Source organism: Dipteris shenzhenensis, chromosome 12, assembly GCF_047967505.1.
Source record: "Dipteris shenzhenensis isolate YYH24624 ecotype China chromosome 12, Dip_SZ_1.0, whole genome shotgun sequence".
Classification (NCBI taxonomy): domain Eukaryota; kingdom Viridiplantae; phylum Streptophyta; class Polypodiopsida; order Gleicheniales; family Dipteridaceae; genus Dipteris; species Dipteris shenzhenensis.
This window is the reverse complement of record NC_141607.1, coordinates 5,064,842-5,077,110: the sequence shown is the minus strand read 5'-3', so window position 1 is coordinate 5,077,110 and position 12,269 is coordinate 5,064,842. Positions and strand designations below refer to the sequence as shown.

At 43.5% G+C, this 12,269-nt stretch overlaps 1 protein-coding gene across 1 annotated transcript in view; it reads left to right on the top strand.

Moving 5' to 3' along the window:
• XEG113 (xyloglucanase 113) overlaps positions 1-10,457 on the top strand; it is an 85,919-nt gene extending 75,462 nt beyond the window's left edge. The window contains exons 11-13 of the mRNA XM_087382449.1: positions 9,621-9,737; positions 9,867-9,953; positions 10,097-10,457. Of these exons, the coding sequence (XP_087238575.1) occupies positions 9,621-9,737; positions 9,867-9,953; positions 10,097-10,264 (372 nt within the window). The 3' untranslated portion in view covers positions 10,265-10,457. The remainder of the gene's footprint in view (positions 1-9,620; positions 9,738-9,866; positions 9,954-10,096) is intronic.
• Positions 10,458-12,269: the final 1,812 nt, after the last annotated feature.

The following is a 12,269-nucleotide window of genomic DNA, read 5'->3' as shown; positions in this document are numbered from 1 at the left end:
AGATCTGTGAGAGCTTTGAGTCTTTTTAGCTGTTTGAATTTGCATGAGTTAAAGTGCTCAATCGTTCGAGAGATTTAGCAAAGGTTTCGTGTGTTATGTTTATCCTGGGTTGTTGGAGAATGCCTCATGGGGGAGCTCTTCTTCTAAGGTAAATGAGTGGGAGTGTTAACCTTGTTAGTAGGCTCAATGGTATTCGCTGTTTCAACGTCACGTGCGAATGGCGATTGGTGTAATGGTACTGGCTAGTGCATGGGAAGCTTGTGGCGCAAGGTGCGCGTGCATTGGCTGCTCGACGTGGCTAATCTCTCAGAGGCGGTTTCGGTTTAATGGCGGTCTTCATATACCGACTCGAAGCTTCGAGTCTTTTCTCTCTGTCCATTCGCGTTTCAGTTGTGTTGCTCCTGGTAGTGTGCCAAAAAGCAGCTGCTCATAACGGTCATAGAGTCCTTAGGTGAGTTTGTACTGAGTCAATATCGCCTGGAGGCATGAGCAGTAGTATGTCGGTGGTCTACATTGTGGAGCTGTCCCTCCTCATAAGATATGAGATGGTTTTGTTTTTCATGTGCAAACGTTGAGCATGTCGTGTATGATTTGAGCAAGATTCAATTGGGTTGATATTTCTCATGGGGTTTGTTTCTGTATTCCGAGAGGGCTACACATCAGTTAATCCAACACAAACATAGAGCTCCTCAACCTCATTCTGAGTGTATTATGCCCAGGCCTACCATCCCATGGCATTGATGTCCCTTCCTCTAGAGGAACATTGGACGAGATTGCTAGTTTGCCATGCCTATGCTCAACTACTACAATCCAAGTACCATTCTGAGAAAGCCCATGGCCCAAGCGCCTCATGCTAATATGTAGCTATAGTTATCATAAATGCTTTTTACCCTGTTTGGCCTTTCACTTAAGTGGCTTAGTCTATCTTCAAACCGGGGGCCTTCCATGCTAGCCTCACATTTTACTGGCCCTCATAACCCCCTTACTGTCCCTCATAACCCCCTAGGGGTACCTATTGGCAACCCTTGGTTGACCAAATAAGTAATTTACTTATGGGACCAGGGTGCATGAAGGCTGCTCTATCTCAAGTTGCGCCTTTGACCTTGTTACGCTCTAGCCGAGGTAGCATGACCTCGGAAGAATGAGTCGACATTTCCCTTAAAGGATCTATCTCTGTAATATATATGTGTTTGCGCTTCATGTAAATGATCAGGAGGGATTTAATATCAAGGTCCTAGGTGAGGGCTGATAGCACCAGACTAGGTAGATCTAAGGCCAAGGGCCTAATGCAAAGGTTGTAGGGGCAAAGAATTTAATGCATCCCAAGAGAGGGGTGAAATGTTGCATTAGGAAGGCCCTATATGGATGACATGTGGCATCTAGATCTATCTAGGGAATTGGGGCTTGTTGAGGCTAGAGAGAGAAGAGAAGAAAATTATTCACGTTGATTTTTGAATGAAGATCTCTGTCTGCTTGTCAGCCTCAGCGAGATATGGCTGGGAGGTGATTCATGGTGCTGCTCCCGTGATCGAAGTACAGAACTAGGAAATTGTGCTTTACAATTGGTATCAGAGCCGAGGCTACGAAGTGGAGGGAGATGGCTTCGTGCGTTTCGTCAAACGCATTGCAGAGTTGCAACGCAGTGGAAAGGCGTGGAGCGTTGGTGGCGAGTCGCCCAACGGTGACCTTCACATGGGATGGTCGAAGGACCTGAGCGCCAATCGACGGGCTGACCATGTGATGTTGCGACCTGACGACGTTGACGGAGGCTTCTGAATCGTGGTTGGAGCTTGGGGGTCCCGTAAGGCGCTGACGGACAGCAGGCCTGGAGCCTAGGTGGAACGGTTGGTAATCTGTGACATCCACGAACTAGGAAAGGGGGGGTTGTTGGCGCTCCCGCAACTACAACGAAATTAGAGAGGGGTGTGCCCGTGACGGTGCCTGATCATCGCAGTGCGCTAGTCGTCCAACGGTGGCCTACGCAAACGGGTCGTAGAACGTAGGAGCGGGATATATGCAGGCGTCTGTGTTGTTGCTGGAGCGCAGGAGGGTTCTCGTAAGGTAATTTGACGAAACGAGGTAGATGAAGAGCGCAGGAGGGTCCTGCTACTCGTGACCTCCATGCGACGGACTCATTCAACGAATTACAGACATGTGGATTGGACGATGCGTGGTCGACGAACGACGTGCTCCAGTCAGAGCCATGCATGGTCACATAAATAGTTCGTAGGCAGAGGCATGTTGATCGTTACGTGGAGCTAGGTGAAAGGTTTTGTCGTAGACAGCAGGTTTGGAGCGCAGGTGTGACAGAAGTAAAAGAAACCAAGGTCGTATTATTTGCGAGCAGGCAGTACGTGGAGGCTGCAGGCTTCGGGGACTCGAATTGCATGGAACCAAAAGGGAGCGTGGCTGTTCGTGGATGACCAGGGAGTTCTCTTCAACCTCCATTAGTTCATGTTGTTTTTTTTTCTCCTTGATTTAGTCGGGTGATGCTCTATTTTCATAGACAAGATCTCGTGAATGATCAGCCTGCATGAGGCTTTAATGTTGTAACAGGGATAGATTATGCCTGTGCATATGCATGTGTGCTTTAGTTAGAGTCAGTTTGCAGAAATTTCCCTAGTATAGGGAAAAGCGCCATCTGAGATATATGCCTATGTTAAATGCCTGATCAGTGTGAATGTGGGATTGCAGGAATTCCCTAGGATAGGGAATTGTGTCAGACTATTAGCACACTGGATTGTGTCAGCTGGTAAATACAGTTTGCTAGTGGTGTTTTATTTTTAAATTTAAAAAAAAAAAAACCCAAATCAAAACAAAACAAACCAAAACACCCATTGAACAGAATGGAAGCAGAAGAAGGAGCTTCTAGGAGGGACCCTGGTGAATCAGGAGTCCGGCCGACCCAGCAGGTGTCACGCCCAGTAGCTCACACTTTATCTGGCAGGATTGCATTGCTTAAGGATGCCTTGCAACAGTTGTTAGCGCAGCAATTACAGGCCAATGCAGGGCAGTCCGAACTTAGGAGAGCGATACATAGTATGTCTGCCAGACCTTCTCGAGAGGAGAAGGGAAAGGCTCCAATGGAACAGGAGTCTAGCGTCCATACGGTCGAGCCTAGGAAGGCTAAAGTGCCAAATATTGCCAATTACAGACCGGAAAAGTATTCTGGTCGGATGAACGACCGTAGCTCCGATGTCATTGAGACCTGGTTACACAAATGGGACGAGGCGTTCGCCATTTGTGAAATCAGAAATGACATCAAAAAGATCTGCTAGGCCACCCACATGTTTAGTGAGGCAGCGGATCGGTGGTGGATTAAACAACAAAAAGATGGGATAGCATCCACTACCTGGGAGGGGTTTAAAAGAGAGTTCAGGAAACACTTCTTACCTCCTGACAAAGCATCCCGAGCTTGGGATCAATATAGGAACCTTCGTCAGAGAAATTTATCAGTGGCAGAATACACTGATAAGTTTCGAGAGAGTGTAATGAAGGTTGACGAACCCCTGCCTCAATCAATCCAAGTAAAAGATTTCATATTTGGATTGAATGATCGAATAAAAATGGAAGTTCGGGCTAAGTACGCGAACACGTTAGATGATGCAACAGCTATAGCCCCGAACTACGAGGATGCCAAGGGCAGCAAGCCAAGTGGGTTTGCACAGGTCGGAACCCAGTATGGGTATCCGAAGAAATCTGGGTTTAAGAAGAAGTGGGCTAGTAGAGGGAGTGGTTCGCAGCCGAGTGGTCAAGCCAAGCAGGCGAGACCGGCTGAAACTCCTAAACCAAGTACCACCATTGGAGTGAAGAGGAAAGTAACCCCAATGGCAGCCCGAGCTTGGTCTAAGTCTCCCTTGAACCCAGAACAAAGGGAAAAAGCGAGGAGAGAAGGCTTATGTTTTGGTTGCCTTCAGCCTCATCAGTGGAAGGATTGTCCACGTAACAAAGATCGTCGGATGGCTGAGATGGTGATCTCAGAGTGCGACGTGGAGATGCAGGGAAGTACCAGAGCAGAAGAGATGCAGATTCAGCTAGCGGGATCTTCTCAGAGGTTAGTACCTTGTTTGTTATGTGTGTCTGTTGCTAAGCTAGTGACGAGTGCACGTGATAACATCCTATCTAAGCCCGCAGCAACGGGGTATACAGCCTTTAATGATACGGAGTTAATTAAAATGAAAGGGCAAGTGGCCAATCATGATGTCATTGTGTTGTTTGACTCGGCGTCAACTCACAATGTGATTAACTCCAAGCTCGTGAAGAGCCTGAAATTAAAGACAAGCCCGTCTGACTATGCGTATACAGTCAGGATGGCAGATGGAAGTTCAACTGAAGTATGGGACCAAAGGGTTACCCAGTTGGAGCTTCGGATTCAGGACTATGCTGAGAAGCTTGATTTTGAAATGACCAAGCTTGCTCATGCAGATATAGCCCTGGGTATGGCGTGGCATTCTAAGAAGAATCCAGCCATTGATTAGAAAAAGCACGTATATCAATTCAAGATGAATGATGTGCTTTATGTCTTACGAGGTGAAAAAGATATACCTCAAGGACCGTTGGTTTCCGTGATGGAAATCCAAAAAGCTCAAGTAGAGTTTTTATTCCTTTGCACAGCATCGGTAGAGCCGGTTGATGATTCTTCGGCTAGCACTGATGTTACGCAAAGTGGTGAGATGGCCAAGCTGGCTAATCTTATAACAAAGGAGTTCTCTGACTGTTTTAGGGATGAACTACCTTATGGGTTGACTGCAGAGCGGAAAGTTCAACATAAGATTGAACTGATCCCCGGGGTAGAGCCTGTAAATAGACCTCCCTATAGAATGAGTTTTACTGAAGAGGCGGAGGTGCGTAGACAACTGGAAGAATACCTCAAGTTGGGGCAGATTCAACCAAGTTTCTCACCTTTTGCTTCGCCAGTGATATTAAAGAAGAAAAAGGATGATACGTTTCGCCTCTGTATAGATTACAGAGCATTGAATAATATCACTGTTAAGCACAGGTATCCGATGGCTCGGATTGATGATTTGCTAGATGCATTACATGGAGCCGTGATTTTCAGTAAGATTGATCTTAAGTGTGGCTACCATCAAATCCGGATTAGAGCCGAGGATGTGCATAAAACCACTTTTAGAAGCAGGTTTGGTCATTATGAGTTTTTGGTAATGCCCTTCGGACTTACCAATGCTCCAGCGACCTTCGTCATGCTTATGAACGATTTACTACGTCCGTATATCGGAAAGTTCGTAGTACATTTTATTGACGATATCCTGATATTCAGTAAAAGTATTACTGAGCATCGTGAACACTTAAGAGTAGTGTTCAGTACTTGAGGAAAGCCAGTCTTTATGTAAATAAAAAGAAAACTATACTGTGTATGGTTAGGCTTGAATATTTAGGATTCATAATTACTCCACAGGGGGTAGAAATGGATCCGAAGAAAGTGGCTGCGATACTAACTTGGCCAATCCCTCAGAGTCTGACCGCGTTGCGATCATTCTTGGGATTTGTCCAGTTTTATAGAAGGCATATCAAAGGATATTCCGGAATAGTATCGCCATTGACTGATCTGACCTCAAATAAAGTACCTTTTATTTGGGGACAGAATCAACAAGAAAGTTTTAACACCATAAAACAAGCTGTGGTCACAGGACCGGTGTTAAAAATAGTTGATCCCCAGAAACCGTTGTTCCCAGAAACCGATGCAAGTGGCATTGCGGTAGGAGCAGTTCTCCTTCAAGAGGGAAGGCCAGTAGCCTTTGAAAGCAAGAAGCTTTCTCCCTCTCAAAGGAATTGGCCAACTCATGAATTGGAGTTGTATGCTGTTATCCATGCTTTGAAAACATGGAGGCATTATTTGTATGGTTTAGAGTTTTATGTGGATGTGGATCATGATACTCTGAAACATTTTTGTAAACAGCCTGACTTGAGGGGCCGCCAAGCTAGGTGGGCAAAGCTCATGCAGGAGTTTAATCTAACGATTCGGTACCGAAGAGGAAAAGATAATAAGGTTGCTGATGTGTTGTCTCGCATTATGCACAACCTGAGTTTCACGGTATTAGAGAGTGCTCTAATGACCGAGATAAGAGAAACTCAAAAGGTGGACGAGTTTGTCCAGAGCTTATGGCCTAAAGCTCATGTGTTAAAACCCAGGGAAAATGAAAAGGATGACCTGGCATCCAGAAAAGGCCAGACTTATGCAAGATATACCATAAGGGATGGTATGCTAGTTAGAAATGGCAAGGTTGTAGTACCTAGTCAGAATGATCTCAGACAGAGAGTCATTCGACAGTGCCATGATAGCCCGTGTGCGGGACATCCAGGGGTCGAGAAGACATATGATCTCGTGAAGCAAGATTTCTTTTGGCCAAAGATGAAAAAGCATATTCATGAATATGTGACACGGTGTTTCTCGTGTCAGGTAAGCAAGGCCGAGCGGGTGAAGCCACCCGGACTTTTACAGCCCTTGGAAATACCACTAAGTAAGTGGGAGAGCATTTCCATGGACTTTATTGTAGGGCTGCCTACGACACAAGGAGGATATGATTCTATCTTTATGGTGGTTGATCGTCTAACCAAGATGACTCACTTCATTCCGACTAGAGAGTCTGTTAGTGCCCCGCAAGTGGTGGATTTGTTCATTAGACATATATTTCGCCTGCATGGATTGCCTAGATCCATAGTGTCAGACAGAGATGTCAGATTTACCGGTCATTTTTGGACAGCGGTATTTGAGACACTAAGGACTGAGTTGGGAATGAGTAGTGGGGATCATCCTGAGACGGATGGTCAGATGGAGAGAGTCAACCAGACTTTAGAGGATATGCTGAGGGCATATGTGTCATTGAGGCAACATACGTGAGACAAGTGGTTGCCATTGTTGGAGTTTGCCTACAATGATAGAAAACATTCCTCTACAGGGTTCAGTCCGTTTGAGCTGAACTATGGTTATAGACCAGCCAATCCAACTATAGTTGGAGTATCTCAGAAAGTGCCTAGTGCCGCGAACTTTGTAGTTCAGATGCGGGAGATGCTAGCACTTGCGAGAGCTAATATCCGCCAGGCTATGGATAAAGCCAAGGTGTATGCGGATGAAAACCGGTCTATAAGAGTATTTAAGGAAGGAGAAAAAGTTTTTCTCAGAGTTCCTTCGCACTCGAAGTCGTTGACTTCAGGAGAGTGTGCTAAGTTATCACCTCGATACTGTGGGCCGTGGTTAATTCTAAAGAGAATAGGCAGTGTAGCCTATAAATTAGAATTGCCACAGGGGTGTAAGGTGCACCCGGTTTTTCATGTTTCGCGCTTAAAGAAATTTTTACATACAGGTGACTCACTAATCGAAGGTGTGGTTTTGTTTCAGGAGATAGAGGATATTGCAAGGCGCAAACCAACAAGAATCCTGGACCGAGGAACAATGCAAATACGAAATTGGAAGATATCCACGGTGTTGGTTGCATGGCATGGTCAGCCTCTATCCGAAGCTACCTGGGAATCCGTATATCAGTTGCGGAAAGTGTTCCTAGATTTTATCATCGAGGACGCTGATGTTTGAAGAGGGAAGGATTGTTACGCTCTAGCCGAGGTAGCATGACCTCGGAAGAATCAGTCGACATTTCCCTTAAAGGATCTATATGTGTTTGCGCTTCATGTAAATGATCGGGAGAGATTTAATATCAAGGTCCTAGGTGAGGGCTGATAGCACCAGGCTAGGTAGATCTAAGGCCAAGGGCCTAATGCAAAGGTTGTGCCTAGGGGCAAAGAATTTAATGCATCCCAAGAGGGGTGAAATGTTGCATTAGGAAGGCCCTATATGGATGACATGTGGCATCTAGACCTATCTAGGGAATTGGGGCTTGTTGAGGCTAGAGAGAGAAGAGAAAAAAATTATTCACGTTGATTTTTGAATGAAGATCTCTGTCTGCTTGTCAGCCTCAGCGAGATATGGCTGGGAGGTGATTCATGGTGCTGCTCCCGTGATCGAAGTACAGAACTAGGAAATTGTGCTTTACAGACCTTCTATTCCACATAGCATAATTTCATCCAAAGTCAAAAGTCTCTTTTAAGTACTATGGTATTCAAGATTAACACCTAGCCCATTTGTATGGTCCATTATAAAACGGATGCTTGAGCTAGAATGAGTAATCAATCCCATTGCGTCCATTTGAGGTATCTAGTTGGTCGAAAAATCCTCCAACATGCCATAATCCCTAAAATATAATTGGAATTAAGTTTTGTTTCATAACTCTTTCATTTCTGTGAAGACAAATATCTAAATATCATTTGGAATTAGGTTGCTTTTCCTAACTCTTTCAATTCGTTGACAAATATCAAAATATTTCATTCTTGCATTGTAAACAGAAGAAATAGAGAGAGAGAGAGTTGAAAACAACAAGAATTTTAGTAAACAATTATGTCCAAACGTCTAATTCAATGAGATGAGATGGACATAGGGTTCTTCCCAAGTCTATCGATCATTAGGTATGCTCAATGACATGACATCCCAATTGTAAAGAATCATTCAAGAATACTTTTACCAAAACATGATCCTGCTCAATCCGCCACATGCATTTCCTACATGAAATCTATATGGACTTGCATATATATTTTCTTCTAATATTTTGGATAAATTTTTTAGCTGAAGTTCCTATGAGCTAAAGGAAGTTAAGTCTGTAGCAGTATGCTAACATTTATCGAGGCAAATTCACCAGTGGGATGCACACACACGTACACAAGAAATGGCTGCTTGTGAAGAAATTACTTTTGGTCTTGCATGGTTTCTTTGGAGAATGGTATTAGTTTGGTAAGACATCATTAGTTCCCCTTTCTTAGCTTGCTAAGTGCATTGGCCATCCTAGTTTCATTTTCTTTCATCAAGAAATTTCAAATGCAAAGCTGGGCAGGATTCAGGGTTCCTCCCATGCTGCTGTGGCCAGGAGGCCATCTTTTATGAGGGAGTAGAACCATGGTTTGTTCTTCATGCATATTTGCCACAGGCCCCTTGTGGCAAAGGAGTTTATCCTTAAGTTCTCTATTTTGATCACACTTAGTAGAAGTTCTCTTTGGGAAAAAAACAAAAAAGAAATATGTTTTGTTGCTTAGCCCAGTTTTGGCTCTTGCAATATCATGCAGACACTGCCATAATGACAGCACCAGCCACTTCCCTTGTCTTCTAGTTCATTCTAGACAGTTTGGGGGAATTATTTGCCCAGATGTTAGTAGCAGCAAGAGCATGTGGCGTACTAATAGAGTCTGGTTTGGTACCTTCACCTCCTGAGTGGTTAATTGGAACTTTTATGGCCTTGGTTTTGTGACTCGTTTACAAGCCACAAGAATCGTTTTGAGCATCTATGCAACATCGTTTTTTCTTTTAGATTGTTAGTGCAAGGATATGGCTGTATTAGCTTTGATATCTGGTTAAAAGTTCATTTCTCGAAGTCAAAGTCCTGATACTTTTTTCGATGCTTTTGATAGTGCAGCTAAAAGCTGCATGAGTTAATGATATGTCATACTTTTCCATGGCCCTTGGATAATTTGAAATGTGTAATTTCATGTGAACTGTGGAAAAGTGTCAGGCGACAGTGACTATTGCAGCACCCTTAGCCTTCCATCATGGTGCTTTTCAGGTGAAAACTTCTAAATTGAAGGCAAAGTTGTGCAAGAAAGGCTCTGCGGAATGTGGTGGAAAGGTTGATGGAGCACCTAAAAAATTATGGCTTCCAAAAAACAGTACAGAGGATGAGGTTATGATTTTGGTTAAGCGCAGATTTTAACCTGAACGAAATTGTCACCAACTCACCTGAATCATTTAAACAAAGAGGGGTTTTTCATAACTCCATGGGTATTGCTAAAGGTGAGATTTGATTTGCCAGATCTTGGAAGCTCTTTCAAGTTATAGTGACATAAAGATCTTGGAATTTTCGTCAATGGCTGATGCATTTAAAGGCTTCACAGATAAGGTATGACCTTACCTGCTGCTTATTATTAGTTTTGCTAACCTTCATTTTCGTAGGATGTTTGTATGCTGAAGGAACCTATTTTTGCTTTATATGAAGTCAAACGAATACTTACAAAAGGGATTATTTGGAATTTTAATTGACAGCAAAGAGAAGCAAAGTTTAGGACTCGCGTCAAAAGATACACTGGTATTTGGTGCTGTGCACAAAATCTTCAGCGTGGCCACATTTTTTATGATATGTACTGGGATGAAAAGCCCAATTGGAGGCCACTTCCTCCTGCTAAAGTGGAGGATGACCACCCTCCATGGTGAGGACATAGTTGTAATTCCATATCCTTTTGTGAAGCAAGCTGCATTGTCCTGTATAATGTTCTTGAGCTATTTCAAAGGGCCATCTTTTAGGGCTAAGAAAGTCCGTCTTTAATGAGTGGTGCCTAAAGGACAGGCTAAAATGCCCTGTCATCCCTTGTGGCCCAGCCTCTATTCTTGAAATGTGTTTTATCAATATGAAGCCGTTCATCTCTCTCTGCTAAAGATTTTTTACCAGTCAATATCATGTTTTTGAAAGTACTTTCTGAGTACGGGAATATTTAGTTATACATTAGAAAGCAGAGTCGACAGGGACAAGGCAAGAAGTGCCTCCTCTTCCCTAGGGTGGTTTAGAATGACTAGCATGAAGGAGAATAGTTCCACCTCATCTCTGGGTCACACAGCAATAACAAAAAGACGTCTCTAAATATTCCAACACAAGGGTATTTTCTGCGCATTTGGAAGGAAAGCATCCCAATTTAGTTTTCAAATTTGATCGATTCTCCAATTCTCCTTTACAAACGAGTTTAAATCTCTCCTCTTCTTAAGGGCAACATCATATGCCTGTGACATGCCTTATGCGTGTTTCTTTGTATCTTAGGGTCTCTTCACCTTGCTCCCAAGGGCAACATCATATGCCTGTCACATGCCTTATGCACGTCTCTTTGTATCTCTGGCAGCTATGTGACTTGGATGAGTCGAGATAGGTGAGACACATCTCGTATTCAGATGCGCTCTGCGCTAAGTAATCAAGGAGGTTAGGGTACAGAGGGTTTTAGGAAGACCCTTGACAGGCATGAGCATTTTTGCAAGGCATGTCCTGCAGGACAGCACCAGTGCTTCTTCAGGGTTCTCACAAAGCTCTTAGCCTCGCATCACAGAATTCTTATCTGCTACTGCAGATGATGAAGTTAGATACTCTAGTTCCCATCATCCTTGGAAAGGCAGATTGAGAGGCAATCACCGAGCCTTAGATGCACTCGAGCAACGGAAGTGGTAGTCCATCTCCAGTCTCCTAGGGCAGCTACCATATATCCAAAGGCACCGTGTCTCCTTTGCACCAGCACTTGATACAGGTGTCACCATCAATTGAGGGAGGCAGATACTGCGAATGAGATTATTCGGAAAACGTGCCCAGCCTTCTATTGAGTGGCCATAGATGAAAATGGATCACTTGTTTTTTAAGACTTGTCCATCCCCTAGAAGACCAACTTGTGCCAACTTGATCTTTTCTGGATACTACAAAAAAAGTGTTTGGGTTGGTCTTACTCCTTTGATTCCTCTCTAATATTAGAAATTAACCTTGTATATCCACAACAAATGCAATTAGACTACGTAGTCATGTACAATGCAATTAGACTATCTATCCACAACAAATGCAAGACGAAAATACACAATGTGAATAATTAAATGTCAATTGCAAGTTTCAAAAACTGAGAATGATGTGCAATCTTCAAAAAATAATACACCATTCCCAAATCTTTGTCAAATTCTCCACAAAATTTTAATTGATAGGTTTTCGTTGCCTCCAATCACAATAAGATGCTCTACATAGAAGAGGGCAATATTGGTATCTCCCCTTAAATTTTGTGATAGAATGTACTTTTTGTTTCCAGTTCATATCCCAATTTTACAAAACACAGGTCCATTTCATACACCAACTTCTTGTGTGCATGTTTCAAACCATGAAGGCGTTTCTTTGATGTGCAAACTTCTTTTATCTTCCTTGCATTGTGTATCCTGTAGTTGTGCATATAGACTTCAGTTTTTAAGAAAGAGGAAAAATATTTACATCATTTTAGTGGCACCTATTTGCAGCTACTAATCGCAAATGCTCCCTAATTGCATTAATTAATTAATCGCGATCTTTCTCCCCCCCTTTTTGTTCCTAATTAACCTATCTAATTGATCCGCCTCTCCTTGCACCACCGGCTCTCCTTCTCCTTCGCTTCCTCTCCCGCCTCCCTTCCGCCTCTCCTTCTCCCTTCACCTCTCCTTCTCCTCCTCC